Source organism: Haplochromis burtoni, unplaced genomic scaffold (genome assembly GCF_018398535.1).
Source record: "Haplochromis burtoni strain Fernald_Lab_line unplaced genomic scaffold, NCSU_Asbu1 Contig_95, whole genome shotgun sequence".
In the NCBI taxonomy this organism is placed as follows: domain Eukaryota; kingdom Metazoa; phylum Chordata; class Actinopteri; order Cichliformes; family Cichlidae; genus Haplochromis; species Haplochromis burtoni.
Genome location: NW_024582456.1, coordinates 1,241,527 through 1,257,496, shown reverse-complemented (window position 1 = coordinate 1,257,496; position 15,970 = coordinate 1,241,527). Strand labels below are relative to the sequence as shown.

The 15,970-nt window shown below is 40.3% G+C and overlaps 1 protein-coding gene across 1 annotated transcript; it reads right to left on the bottom strand.

Annotated features, from left to right (window-relative positions):
* Positions 1-243: 243 nt before the first annotated feature.
* piwil1 (piwi-like RNA-mediated gene silencing 1) lies at positions 244-11,300 on the bottom strand. The gene is made up of 21 exons (XM_042222793.1): positions 11,174-11,300; positions 10,640-10,751; positions 9,394-9,499; positions 8,965-9,093; positions 8,648-8,862; positions 8,207-8,328; positions 7,912-7,992; positions 7,307-7,504; positions 6,840-6,948; positions 6,443-6,569; positions 5,979-6,096; positions 5,507-5,621; positions 5,240-5,427; positions 4,999-5,071; positions 4,561-4,761; positions 4,100-4,203; positions 3,930-4,000; positions 3,692-3,845; positions 3,289-3,414; positions 3,006-3,153; positions 244-655 (listed from the first exon to the last, which is right to left on the bottom strand). Exons 2-21 carry the CDS (start codon positions 10,706-10,708, stop codon positions 539-541), a joined length of 2,571 nt encoding a protein of 856 aa, XP_042078727.1. The 5' UTR covers positions 10,709-10,751; positions 11,174-11,300; the 3' UTR covers positions 244-538.
* Between the last annotated feature and the right edge of the window lie 4,670 nt (positions 11,301-15,970).

Below are 15,970 nucleotides of genomic sequence, written 5' to 3'. Positions count from 1 at the left end.
CTGCCTTTTTTGTACATTTAAATTTATAATCAAACAGTTTAAGCTTTCCCCATGGTGTCTTGAAGACCATATTGTTTAAAAGTCTGCAACTGTGTGCTAGCTTTATGATAAGAATTATCAGCCTATATTGATGGTTACAAATTATTGTGTGGGTGTGCATGTGCAATCTTTTATATAAAAAAATAAATAAATTTGATATTTTGTAATGTAATATTGGACTGACTTGCTTTGAAATGCCAGGAATTACAAACTCAGATTTATTGATTTGAGTAAATGAATACAGAAAGTGTGACAGCATCTAGGTTAAATCTTGTTGCAAATGATAACAATAAAAGGCTCAAATATAACAAAACCAAAGATTATAGATACTCAACAAAAAAAAGACTTTTCCCTTCACTTAAACCCGAACAGATCCTCAAAGTATAACTGATGAACTACTGCATTCAATTTGGCCTCCCAAACAACAACAACAACAACTAAGCTCAAACAACAAAAACGAGTAAATAAGATTTTCTATGCAAACTGGGCCTTTTTATCTTTAAAGGTAGAAAAGCTGGTCATCCAGCTTCATATTGGGCTCTTTGTGGATGCTCTGACCCACAAGGAAAGCCAACTTGTGGGCGTACTGGCAGGGAGCAGGCACTCTGATGATCCCCTAAAGCACAAAGAAAAACAATCAGGCATGACCAACACAATGCCAAAGTCAGTGACATTTACACAGTCGGGAAAATTATTTGATCCCTGCTGAATTTATACGTTTGCTCACTTACACAGAAATGAAGTCTAATTTTTAATGGCAGTTTTATTTTAACAAATACAGAAAAAAAAACATTATATCAGAGTTATGAATGGATTCACATGTCACTGAGTGAAAAAAGTATTTGATACACAAGTAAAACACAAGTGGGTACTTGGTGAAGGAACTCTTGGCCAGTACAGCCGTATAGTCTGTCACCAGGTTTGCACACATCTCTGGAGTGATTTTGGCCCGGTCCTTTTTACAGAAACTAAATCCTTTAGGTTTCTGAGTTGCCACTTGGGAACTCAAAGCTTAAGCTCCCTCCACAGGTTTTCTATACAATTGAGGTCTGGAAACTGACTAGACCACTCAATGACCTTAATGTACTACTTCTTTGGCCGGTCATCATCATGCTGGAAGACTGATTCGGACTAGGGCTGCCACGATTAGTCAACTATCAAAATCGTCGACGACTAATTTAATAGTTGACGCGTCGTTTGAAGCTTTGTAAGATCCCAAAAGACGCAGGAATAAGTAGTAGATTTAAGAGTGTAATAACGGACTGAAACAGAAGATGGCAGCACTGCATGTACAAGGATGCCAGCTGCCGTTAAACCCCGAAGAAGAAGAAAGCTGTGTCCCAGAATTCATAGCGCGGCCCTGCTCAGTTTCCAACAATGGCGGCAGCTAGTTAGTTTTAATATTACTCTTATTATTCTTTCTGGGTCACAAAATAAACGTTTAACATATTTTCAGGCGAGAATGTAGCTGTGTAAACCTCAAATATCTGCTCAGTTTATCAAGACACCACATATTTTCAAAAGCGCTCCGACGTTTTCGGAGACGTCTGTTACCCACCAGCTCGATAGCGAGCCGGGGTTCAAGGCTCACTAGAGCCCGTGAGAACACCGGACTCCCGGCAAATCGTTTTCAAACCCACCGCCGTCTTTCACTACTCAGGTTAAACATATATAAGTCAGTTAGATAACTTAAAAATGTTATCGTTTGGCTTTTTTTTTTTTTTTTGTATTTTATTTGTTCCTGAGTTTTGGCTGAGATTAAAGTTAGTTTTTACACAGCTGAATAAACATCAAGCAGACAACTGACTATCAGAAGTGTGAGATGCGCGAGAATATACTCCGGTGTCCTGTTATATTTTAGATAGCAAGGAGCAACGGCTGAGTTTATTAAACTCCACCAAAACAAACTTTAATAAACTATCATCTTGTCTTTATTTTTAGTTAACACATACCATAAACACTTAAAGCTGTAAACTAATGATAGTTATATAAGAGCAGATACTGCTGGTGCAATAAACTGTACGTTTTACGTCCAATGGATGCATGATCTGATTAGTCGACTAATCGCAAAAATAATCAGTGACTAGTCGACTATCAAAATAATTGTTTGTGGCAGCCCTAATTCGGACCCACCTTTAGTCTTCTGTGCTCTTATCGGAAAAACACCTCCAAAGTACAAAGTTTCCACCTTCATGTTTGACTGCAGAGATCATGTTCTTTGGTAATACTCTGCATTTCTTGTCCTACAAACACAGCGGGTTGAGCTGATGCCAAAGAGCTCAATTTTGGTTTCATCTGACCGCAGCACTTTCAAAGCCTTCTCTAAATCATTTAGTTGTTCACTGGCAAACTTAAGATGGGTGTGCCATGTGCCTTTCTGGTGTCCGTAGTCCCAGCTGCCTTCAGATCTCTAACAAGCTCCTGGCATGTAGTTTTGTGCTGATGACCACCTTTCTTGTGCACCCCATGAGCAAAGATCATATGTGGAGCTCCAAACCGAGGGCAACTGATGGACATTTTATATTTCCAGATAATTGCACCAGTAATTGTCACCTTCTTACATCCCATTCCCCGTTTGTCCTTTGACAGCTCTTTTTCAATTACTGAAAAATATAATTAATTGAAGAAATTGATTCTGTAGACAGGTGTGCTTTATAATTAGACACTCTTGAACTCCTTGATTGTAATTTGCCAATTTGAGTCAGAATTCTGGCTGGGTTGTAGGGGATCAAATAATTATATCACTCATTGATTTTTGACTGATATTCTCCCTCCATTAAAATTAAATTGTATTGCTTTGTAAATTTTTAAATTAGAGTCGATCATTCAAAAATATCATCATTTAATGAAAACTCCTTAAAAACACTGAGGAGAAAGACGCCTGATTATGACCAGTTTAGATGAAGACAACATTTTCAGTGTAGAAAGATTTTTACTTCCATAAGGTCACTCTGATGCCAGCCTACCTGCCAGTTGTAGTACATGTGGCAGAGCTTGTAGGTGAGCCGCTGCATGTGATCTGGCTTGAGTCCACTGGTGTCATACACGACATTGTAGTGGGTTGGTGAGACACTCCCACTGCGAACAGCTTGGCTCACAATATAGAAGTCATACCTAGAAAACAAACGTGCAACAGTACTGTCACAATACAACTGCTCCTATGTAAATATCAAAAGACCGTTAACAGCTAAAAAAAACAAAAAAAAAAACAAAACAAAAACCCCGCCCCCCCCTCAAAACAAGACGTACCACTCTGGCCGGGTGACCTCTGCGTCAACGATGGTGCCAGGAGGAGGATTGGACACCTTGCCATTTATGTGGGCGAAAAACCTGCTGCTTATGCGTTTCTTCACCACCACCACACTCAGCTTTGGGCTACAACAAAAGGACAGAGGCTCTGGGAAAACCTGACACTTCTACTAAATAATCTCAACTTTGTTCTTTTGATGCTCAGGAATAAATACTAACAGCACTACAAAAATGTCCATGTTCCAACCAGTCATTTTACTTTACTGTCCTTACAATTCTCAAATCAAAGGAAGGAATCATGTATGACCATTTGTGTTATCAAATGCAAATTTAACTGCCTCTGAGGGCAACCGTTTTTAGAGATTTAAAAAACACCATAACCGTTGGAGATGTAAAAACTCACTTGTAGTCTTGCCCCATTGACTTGATGGAGTCCATGATCTGCTGAACCTCATAGTTCACCACACTGTGCAACTGCCCATCCCCCACTCCGTCTCGGTAAACGATGATGCGTGAAGGCAGACAGCCATTGAACCTCAAATACTCTTTCAGGGCAGCTGGAAAACAAAGTGTTAAGACAGTTTCTGAGATCCTCTGTGTATTTAAAAGTAAAAGTTTTTGAAATGACAAAAGAAACTTGCCACTCAAAGTCTTCTTCAGCTCATCCATGATCTCCTGACCTTTGTGCTGCAGCACACACTTTGAGAACCACCTTGAAAAACATTTGAATCATTAACTGTACATGTTGAACATAACAGAGAGCATTGCACTGCTCCCAGTGTGAATTCCCAACTCAGTTACAGAAACCAACCTGCTCATGCTTTGGTTGAGACTGGCCACTAGAGCACCAATAGACCTTTTCCCAGCAGCGGTGTCATGGTAGCAGTCGATGCCCACGATCATCAGCTGTTTGAGCTGCACAAACATGACAATATCACAAGGGGTTGCCACAGCAGGTAGCTCCGGATGTATGACTTAGCAGATTTTCTTTCTTTTTCTTAATGTTGGACAGCTACAGAACCATAGATGATTTCTGCACCTCCAGAGATCAAACTGGGGATCTATTTTTAAGAAGTCATCCCAAGGACAGTCAGAGGCATTGTGAACCCAATCAAACCAGTTTTGGATGAAAGGAAAAAAAAAAAAATATACACATTCTCATCTAAAGCACCAGAAAGTTTAATCAATTCAAAAGTTACTTCTCTTTGCTTTCCAAAACACCTTAAACTTTAATCTCTGACATCTGAAGTATTTAGTTTGTGTGGGACTTACAGGGATTTCCACACTCCAGAGTTCCCCTCCCATCTTGCAAGCCATCTGCAGCGCAATCTTTGTAGCTATAGTCATGAGTGCCTGAGGTCGGCTGAGGGTACGGGCCACCACACACTGGCTGGGAGTGGGGCAGTCCACACAAAGGAACTTCTTAACGCTGTCATACTTATCCTTCCTGTTGTTGGGGAGGACTACCACCACCTAACAAACAGAAACACCTTGAGGTCTGGTACCGCTTTGGGAAACGTCAAAATTAAGATCCCTGATGGCAAAAATGCAATGTGACATAACTACAATACACTGACCTGCAGTTTCTGTCAGTTATAAAAAATGGCTACAATTCGAGCATTTAAATGCAAATGTGGTTCATAAAAAACATTTTAGACCTGAAAACTGAAATGTAAATGTACAAGTGTGTGCACTTCACACATCACCAACCATCTCTATCTGGGGTCCAACACTGTGCCGCAGGGCTGCGAGGAGAGATTCCTGATGATCTTCATACTGTATCCTACAGAAAAACAAGGATGCACGATAACGTTTGTGAATTAAAAGACAAGAAAAAAAAAAACCTACAAGTGTTACAGTCAAAAATTTCACTTTACATACGTGACAGTCCATTGTGATAAAAAAAAAAAAAAAAATGTGTTGCAGAAATACTTAAAAATGCTAAACTCACATGACAGGTTTTCCCATGGCGATTCCCAGTGGGCCTGAGACTCTGCTGAGAGTCTGTAGAAGAGAACTGGCTTCATTGCCGTTACGACGGGTGTGAAAGAGGAGCCAGTTGTTCAAGGGAGGAGCGCTCATCACAGCTAATCCACGCATCTCTTTGGCCCAGTCAGCGGCCCAGGGGTTGTAGTCATACTATGTGATAATTATATTAAACATATTAAATGAGCCCTTAAATGTATCTGTTTAATTAACTGAGAAGAAGAAATTATACCGATCTTGACCCCTGGTAAATCCTCTCCACAGGGAGGACTCTGCCAGCCAGATTTAGAAGTTGCTTATCAAAGCTGAGTCCCCACTTATCCAACTCGGCTTGCGCGTCAGCGTTCCTGTGAAATAATTTAAGCTGTAAATCAAAGCCAGGAATCTTACAGACAGAACATAATGACGAAGAAATTTGCAGTCAACTTTTGAGTATATTATCAGAACACCCAAAGTGTGTCTGAGATGAAGACAACTTCTAGGGAAAAAAAATCAGAGCTTTAATTGTCATGATCAATTGAAAATATATGCCTCAAAAATCACCTCTCCTCTTAAGCACAGTATAGATGTGACAAGTCCAGTGTTAACACTAAATCATTGTTTTATATATTATTGCCTAGCTATTAAAGACCACCTAGGCAATAACTCAAAACAATCCGTTTATTTCTATTCTGATTCTGATTCTACTAGTGACTGTCACCTACCTCTGTATATTAGTGATAAATCTGTTGAGGCGTCCCTCCCTCTGCTCTGGGGTCAGTCTGGTGTGGGTACTCAAGTCCTTCATGATGCTGAAATCAGCTCGCATCTTATCAGTCAAGCCTGTTAAACACAACCAATCAAAATGTAAAATATCCAATTCCTATAAAAAGTTAGTTATAATAAAACAACTTCCTTGTAAAAACACATCTGAGGCCAATGTTTCAGGTATCAGAATAAACAAACTAAATACCTTCTTGTGGATTACTATTAGTGAATCTAACTGCAAACATTTCTGACTTGTACCTTGTTGAAAGTGGTACATACATGTTTGTAAGATTAGCATTGTAACTTTAATGCAGACGGACTGAGGTCCTTAGACGTGAAGCGTATATTTACAGATGCCTGCAGATTAACAAAGAGGCACATTTATCCGAAAAGGGCCAAATGGCACAGAATAAGGTTAAACCTGTTAGGTAGCACAGCTCTGGGATAAGCATGGCTGGACCAGGAGGTGGCGCTCCAGCAGGACCCATCCTCTTCACATAGCTGATCAGCAGCACCTGGTTTTCATCAGTGATGTCCAGGCCATATTGCTAAGAACAGGAAGTATAAATATTTGAGTGTGGACTGAAACTGAGACAATTTACCATAAAGTTACTACTTGCAGCACTTTAAAAACTTTGCACCAGTGACACGAAATGCAAATTCTTTCTTAAATTTTGCACAATCTGAATTTTAGCCCTTTAAATAGTTAGATAATTTTAGTTCCATTTCTTATATTTGCCTTTGCCAGTAATTGTCCATGTAATGAGAACTTGAGGGGTTTTTTTTTTGTTTTTAAATGTTGAGTGCACAATACCCACACTCTTGAAGTAGTTCTTAAAGGAAATGTCAGCATCTCCCCTCTTGAATGTGTTGCTGGGAGTGTGATCCCAAGCAATACCATCAATCCGGTAGGTTTTGTTGTTGTACCTAAACATTAGAAATAAACACAAGTAGTAAGTCACATATGATTACACATAAGCACTGTGAAACTAATGCATCAGCGCACAGGTGTCGAACTCTAGGCCTCGAGGGCCGGTGTCCTGCAGGTTTTAGATGTGTCCTTGATCCAACACAGCCAATTTAAATGGCTAACTTACTTCCTAAACATGTCTTGAAGTTCTCCAGAGGCCTGGTAATGAACTAATCATTTGATTCAGGTGTGTTGACCCAAGGTGATATCTAAAACCTCCAGGACACCGGCCCTCGAGGCCTGGAGTTCGACACCCCTGCATTAGAGTGATACACATCACAAGTACAAAAACAAGATGCTAAATGCAAATCTTACTTCGTGAGGATTATGAGCCCGACAAGCTCCTTCTCACAGATCTCAGTAAAGCGCTGACTTCCACATTGCTGCCTCAAGTTGACCATAAAGTCGAGGACTGTCTCACTGCGCAGCACCTTGTGGCTCACGTCAGTGCACATCATGATACAGGACTCGTACTGCAAGATGTTGGTGGTGTACCCTGGCCAGATGGTCAACCTAGCATAAAATTTTAAATAAATACAAATAATAATTATTTTTTTTAAATTACGTAATTTCTAAAACAGTTAAGAATACATTGCTTTTACTTTGACATTTATGAGGAGTTTAAAAGTTTCAGATCTAACCGACACCATCAGGTTTTAGAGGAAATTGTTTTAGCTTGTAATGTTTTTTTTAAATACCTGTTGATAAGCAAATACCCCCCAAACCCTTTTCATCTGGCAACTATGCCAGGCACAATCATGTATGAGTGGGCAAAAACTGTGAGGACTTTGCCTGCAGACGGTCGATGTTACTGTGTACTGAGAAAAATGATAAGTTCATTCATGTTGATACATATAAAAACTTGTGCAGTTAATGTTAGGCCTTAAATTTTAATATAAGAAAAAACAAAAGAACTATACTTGTGCTGTGGGATGTTAAGGGGATCACTGGGGCTGTAGTAGTTGCGTCCAATCTGCTGCATGTTGAGAATTCTCAAAATCCTGTAGACATTAAAGCTTCCAGTCATCAAAAATACTTTGGTGAGTTGTACCAACGTCAAAATGTTTGCAATTAAATGCAACTATTTACTTTACCGATCAACAATCATAAACTACGAATCAGTTGCAAATCACTTTATTAAATTGGCAGATGCATTCGAAAAATATTGCTGCACATCACTTTTTAAAAAGAAGCTCTGAAAGGTGGAAAGCTTACCTTCGGAATATGATATTGTAAAACTGAATGCACACTGGTGAAGAGGGTGGCAGTTCATTCGTCAGGGTGATTGTTATCTGAACCTTCTCTCCATTTCTGGTCTCGCTATAGACCACAGTCTCCTAAACACGAGGGTTAGACACTGGATAAGAGGAAAATCCAGGCTTGCCAAAAGACCACAACTTTCCAAGCCACCAAGCAACGCCTTTGTCAACTCCTGTGCCATTTATAATATAACAACTACTACTTTGAAAGAATTACAGGAATTCAGTGTTTTGCAATCAATAACTCCAATCTCTCAAGAGATTAACACTAACCTGATCATTCAGGCTGACTGATTTATGGAAACCAACTCTTTTTACAATGATAACGAACAGGCAATTCCATCTGCATGCACAAACACTTTCTTCATAACGCGCGATGTTTGGAGCATCACAGTACCTTGCTGTGCAATCTGTTCGGCAGAAAAAGCAGAGCTCCATCGAAGCTCTGTGCTGAGCCTAGTGTTTCCTCGTGCTGGAAGAGGAGCGCAGATCTCAGTCGTCGCGACTCCATTTGTGGTTTGAAGTCCACATGGTACTGATACAGAACCCACTGAGGGCGGGACAGGATGCGAAAGAAGTTTGCGGTCAGCTGAATGGGATTACCAGTTACTCCTGAGGAAGTGAACACACACAGAATTTTAGTAGTAATTTTCAAACCTCAACACAGATTACAGAAAGTTACATTTGGCATCGTTTCGATTTAAAACTACTGACCGCATTTGGATTCCTTCACATGCTCCATTGCCTGCCTCGTGTTAACGCCTGCATCATGAAAATCCCGGCGGCGTCCACCTCTTTCTCCAAGCTTCACCTGCTGAAATCCAGCTGAAATCTGTAGAAGAGCTAATGAAAACAAATGAAGACTGTTAACAGTCCACATGCACTAATATGAATGTAAAAAACAACAAGGCAATAGTGTCAGTCTACAAATATATAATCTGCATTTTACATTTCTAGCGATGCACAGAAAGTGTTATCGAATCGGACTGCCTTATTTCTTTCCACAATTAGAAGAGATGGTTTCCTGTGCAGTGCAGTCCTCATCAGTTTACATTTTTAACTTTACTTATAAATGGAGTAAAGAAAGGACAAACAAAGATATTTAACAGAAGAAATGTAGCTCGACTTTTTGTTTGACTGCACCTTCTGCACTGAAGGGTCCTGGAGCACCTTTCTGCCTCCCTCTACCACCCAGGTCCCCCGCCTCTGGGGGAGGGGCAGCTGCTGGTGCCGGCTCTTGGGCCTGACTCTTGAAGAAAAAACAACAACAAAAAAACAAAACAAAAGGAAGGTTGGAGAAGTGACGTCGCTTTAAGCATGGTCATTCTTTTCACGAGAAAGAACTTAACTCTGCAGACACATTTTTGACAATTACTTTTAATGTGCGCATTCAAGAATGAGATAAATATACCAGAGAGAATGTTTTCCCTTTACATTTTCCACAGCACATTAATGCTGCAAGTTCTCAGTATTTTCTGTAGTAAATAAAGAATTACGCTTGGAAAACGTTTTTCACACCTCGGCTTGTTTCTGCATTTTATGCAACAGGGTGAGACAAAATTATGTAAAATCATTTTAATCTGGAAAAATTCAGATTTAAAGTCCAACTTTAGAAATGACTGCCACTGTGTGCCGTTTCACTTTTAACAGGTGAGAAGAACAATTACGTTCTGTAAATGAAATGCTGAGCATGTTTTATGCAGTACATGTCTTTTTCAAAGATTATGGGCAATGACAACAGTGAGTCCTGTGGATAATGGAGAGAATTCCCACTGTGACAAAAAAAAAAATAAAAATGCAGAAACGCAGTCCTGACACATAATTTTTCTTAGTTTCATGAGTCACTTCCATTTTATTTATACAGAATGGGTTAACAGCTAATTATTTCAAGGTATTTTATATAGTGAGGTAGATCTTGATAATACAAGCACAAAAACAAATGGAGCAACCCTGCTGGTGCATGTTTGAGGCAAATTTCAGTATAGAGGGAAAAATACTGGCAGTCGGCACTGCCATCCCTCAACCTTTTAACTCATATGGTACCAATTTGAAAAGCCTAGATGATTTCCTTCTCCAGTTTTGAATTCACAAACTTGTCCAGTGCGCATGCCCAGCGGTGTGAGGACATCCTATAAGCCTTTTCCGGGTGAGGGGTACAAAAGAAATAACAAAAAAAAACCCATAATAACTTGTTGGCATTACAGATACAGACCATTGGGTAATATAAGGCTTGGCACAGTAAATATCAGCCTGTTGTCTTTCTATCGGCCATGCGGCCTAAGCTGTATGCACCACTGTCCCCTGCTGAATCAAAGTAGTTAACCAGCGTGTAATGGGAATATGATTTTTTTAAAGGATTATTTAACTGTAAATTCAAAGGTGTCCTTACCGCTCCAGGCGCTGCAGTCTCCTGCCCACGCGCTCTTCCTCTGGATCTCGCTCGTGCTCTGCCAGTCATTTTCGCCCCCTCTCAATTTTTTCGGCTGATGAAAAGCGATACTCTAAATTTTCAGCGATTAAAAAAATGCAATTAATTTTTGCCAACCAAAATTTACCGTTGCAAAAACATCAAGGCCCTCTACTTTTACCCCGCCGCCATTTTGTGATCAAGTAGAATCGTTAAACCTGATGCTAGCTAATGGCCACATGCTGACGAGAAATCCGATTTTTGTGTACGTTTGTTTTACAGAATAAAATGTGACATTCTTGTTTGCACATTAATTGCATGCGTTATCCAAGATTTTGACTTTAAATTGTAGCGTCTTTTGTCAAATAAATAGAGACCAATGCGTTAGCTAATTAACATCTGCCCATTAGCGGTAAGGCTATCATTAATCGATTTCAATATCAACTTTAAGAGTCACTCTCAATATTTACTGTCGTTTTCAACACATGTTGTATGATATTAACTAAGAATACTCACTTTATTTTTTTTTTCTTATTATAAACCGTCCTAACTTTCCCTTACAGCAGGTGTGCCGGTCAAAGAGGAAAATGAAATGTGCACAATGTACTTATAGGCCGCATCACTGAAAAAAGTTAATACGCTACTGAGTTTCATCGACTTTCTCAACAAACGTCTTGAGCTTAAATAATGTATTTAATCCACATATCAACCATATATTATAAGTATATTATAATTATATCCGGGCAAAACGAACCCAACTATGACGGGATACCTGTAATTACAAAATGCACCCCCCCCCCAGAACTATGTTTTTAAGCGGAGTGGTTTAACCTGATACGGTGGTTGTGTGTGCATTTTTTTTTTAAATAGTGTGATTTCAATTTTGGCCACTAGATGTCAGCAAATCCGTAGAATAAAATTTACAGACTCAGGATGACCGCTAATACAGTTCATCCAGCCTCTGATGCGGGCCTTAAACATATGGTTGCTGGTTGTTGGCCTGAGATTTCACCCGACAGGCCAGTAAGAACCTGTAAGAATGTTTCCTAAAGAATGTTTCCTAAAATTTCACCTTGACAAGGATGACTTAGAGTGTGTACACCATATAACATAATCTATAAAAGATTATCTTCTTAAAAATAGCCTATCAGTTCTTTTAGCTAGTATTAAACCGAATGAAGGTGAACAAAAGAGGGCTGTACAACTCACTGAATGAAAGTCAAGTGATAACTGTGAGTGATCTTTTCATGACTATATAGATGAGGGCCTTTTTCCAAGGCAATGAAGGCTTTGTGTCATTCAGTTTCTGTGCAAATGTAAACTTATCACCATGATGACAGAAATGTTAATCCAGAAGTGTGTTAAATGGCTTACACAAAGTCAGCAGTTTCTTTCAAGGCCTACCTAATCATGAGCCATTATTTCCTCACAGACTTTGCCTCTCTTCTCAACATCTCACCATTTAAAACACAACTTGGCACCTCAGAGGGCATTTTTTTTAGGAAGATGTACGCAAGTCTTTCATGTCTGAGATCTAAGAGTGATTACATATTCAGACCTGAGGGATGAATCTGCGAGGACCTGCTTTAGTCACTGTTTACCTGCTGGAAGGAGACTGAAGGGAGCTAAAGGCAGAGACATCAGTGTCATCAAGTCAAATTGTTTGGTAAAAAACAGGAAAGGATGTAACAATCTAAAAAGAAAACCCCCAAAAAGCAAACCTCCACTATGATGTATGTCTCTGTAAGCTCATTAACAGCTACAGATGCAATTCACCATTACTCACAACATGCACCTCCAAAAATGTTCCAGTACTGTAAAAGCTTTGATAAAGGAGGAGAAAAAAATCTTCAAAAACCACCCTATCTCTTAAAAAAACAACAAAGGCCACTGAAAAAAGAAAAAACGGGGGGAAAAATGAAAGAAAAAGAAGAAAACGGGGCCAGAGAGAGGACTGCAAGCTGAGTGGTGTGAGGCTGAGAAAGGTGCACCCTGCCAGGGACGTTGATGAATGCGCTTCAGGCTTCAAGCTCGCCCTGCAGCCCCCAGCGGTGCGGATTCCACGCTTACGCTAATCATGCTCTGCGAGATGCTACGGCCCCGAAGCTGATGAAAGGAAACACGCAACACAGTTAGGCTATCAAAACTGGCTGCACAGTCACAAACACACACTCATCACTCCTGCATCTATCATCAACACAACCGAGAACATCGTCATCGCCGTCAAGAACGTGTCTTCATATTGATATTCATAGTTTTCAACCTAATTTCCTGCTTTTGTCATTTAAAAAACAAACAAACAAACAAACAGGATCAAAGCTTTCCTTCAACATAAATCGCAGTGGCTCCATTAAGCTCGAACCCCTGATTGCAAAAACCAGAACAAGAGGGGATTCTGCATATTAGGGATCTACCGTACCACAATGTCAGTAAGCGGGTTAGGAAAATTAGATTATTCTCTTCCCGGCCATGGAACCTAATCTGCTCCACATCAGCGTGTTCCCCTTTAAAACAATCATGAGATTTCATACAAGCGGCATGACACTACAGGCATATTTTGCATGCCATGTCTAAGCATTTTAAGCTTTTTTGTGGCCTCTTAGGGGTTGAGGTCGGAGCTAGAGATGCACTTCACGGCATGAAACAAAACAGAAAAAGAGTGTGGTGGGGGGGGGGGGGGGGGCACACATGCAGAATGACTTTGCATTTCATGATGCCAGGCTTCTTAAAATGATGCAGCCATGCACTGTATCAGGGGTAAAAAAAAAGTTATTTTTCTCCACGGGTATCCAAAGCCCATGCAGAAGACGCAGTCAAAGCAGACACATAGTTTGTCAAATCTAAAACAAACTGTGTTGGTCTATTTATAATGAAGACGGAAAACAGTTTCCGGCTTTGTTAGTGATGCCGCACAGCTGGTGTTATCAGAATCGCTGAGGTTCAATACCAACAATCAGTCCTCCGGACCAAGGAGACGATCATTTCCAAGCAGTCGAAAAATGCCAAAGAGAGCGTTTTTATTCATCAATACATTTGAGCTTTTGCTACATTTACAGATTAGATTACGCTGTACCACCTTAAATCATTAATAAGCTATTAATTGTACTCCTACAAACTTAAATACAATATGAAAAAAAGAAGAGGAGAAAATATTATAAAACACATCCACTTATTGGAAAAGACATTAAACCAGAGTAATAGCTTTGCACATATTTCAGCATGCAATCTGTGAAAGCGCTGCCATCCTTTATCATATCCAACCGTGTGGATGTGCACACCGAGATAAACAAGCAGTATCGAATATTTAAGTCACAAGATTCTCTTGTTTGATGTTTTAACTGAATACCATTGAATATTTTGAACACACACTGGTATTAACAGTGAAATGAAGAATGAAGACGGCTGAGAAAACTCAATGTGCTGCTCTGCGTTAGCCCTGTGAAGGAAGAGTGATCTGTTCAGGGTGTAAACCACATTTTTCCCAGTGTCAGCTGAGATGCGTTCAGTACTCCTTAACCTTAACTTGGATAATGGAATATTTAAATTATCATAATCATAGTGCGTCTAGTAGTTGATATCCTTGCAGCTTGAAGCCCTGGTGCAGTTATCAGGAGTGTGCATGTTCCTACAGTGCCTGCATCTCATGTGAAGTTACTGGCTGTGTGAATAGACCCAGACACTGGTTGATGACTGGAGGAATTTTCTATGTACTGTGAAACTTAAAATTACTTCATACTTCATTACTTAAAAGTAATGAAGTATGTTGGTTCAGCTTATTGTACTCAGCTTGTCTCCCTCCCCTCACTGAGCCTCCTTCTGCCTAACGTTTCCCTCAGTTAAAGGGGAGTTTTTCTTTCCCACTGTCGCCAAGTGCGTGCTCATCGGGGGTTGCTCGATTGTTGGGTTTTTCCATATTACTGTAGAGTCTTATAACATTAAGTGCCTTGAGGAGACTGTTATTGTGATATGGTGCTATATAAACAAAACTGAACTGAATAGAGCTTCCCTGTTTTTTACTGTTGAAGTTGTTTCTCTGGGCAACTAAGCGTCTGGTGGAGGAGAGAGACAGGATCTTACTGGACAAAGCAAGCCTTAACAGTAGCTTAATTTTATTGTGTGTGCTTCGGATGTCGAGGATTTTACATCTGACTTAAATCATTGTCCGCGCAACACTTTCGAGCAAAGCCGACAACTATATAAATAATACTTTAAAAACCACAAAGCACGGCTGAATTGTCAAACTGTTTAAACCAAAACATTTACTTGTCGTGAATATACAAAACCCTTTTTTCACAAGTGATCCTTCCCCTTATCCACACTTCCTGCAAGCATGAGCTCCAAGGACATACCCTATTCAAGCTTTTTTTCCCTTTAGTACTTGGCAAATACTGTTTCCTGTTCATTTGATTAAAAAAAGAAAAAACCCCTCTGGCTTGTGGCGGCCTTGACTTGTTAGAGATTATTTGTGTACATAGATACGGGACATCTGGGTAGAGAAAAAGAAATAGGCCCCGATGTATCCACTGAATACTATAAAGGTGAAAAACTGTCAATCTTTTTTTTTGAGTTTGCTATGAGGAAGTGATAGCTGTAAGCTTGTTTTTAATACTGTGCTTATGAATATACCTGACATGTTCAGACCCTACCCAGCCCAACCTTTTTTCTCCCTTTCTTGGGGGAAGAGGCAGGGGGTTGGCAGGAGGAGGCCTTTGCTGACCATAGCAGACTCCTGCAGCAGAGCTGAACCCCCCTCCCTTGGTGCTGGCCTCAGTGAGGATCCCATGTGATCTCTGAAAAGTCAACAAGGGTTGGTCCACAGCTGGGCCGCAGGAGAACAGAGAGCAGACACGTAGCAACACCCTCCTACTGGGAGCAGCCGAGCAAAGGGAGAACTCAGGACCTGCATGGGAATCTACTGTATTCTTCCTCCGTGAAATGTGAGCAGACAGCAGGGTGGAATCTTCCCCAATTCAGTTTTAGCGCCCATTTTAGTTTCCATGCATGTTGGACTCCATCACCTCGTCTTTTCCAAGCAAACTCCCCATGTGCGGCAAAAGCCACTGCACAATGGACACACGGTGGATTTAATTTCGAGCTAAGATTAAGTTGCCTTCAGCATCACTGAAACTTTCTGAGGATTTTGAGTTAAAATCTCAGTGGTTATGCTTCTCCGTAGTCAGTGGCATTGGTTTGAACAAAGGTGCAGTGAAGCATCAGCAGCAAAGAATCTAATAAGCACAATGTGGGAATAAAGCAGAGGGGAGTGAGCATCAAAGGCAGCCAGGCACAGCATGACTGGCATCAGTCTGAACT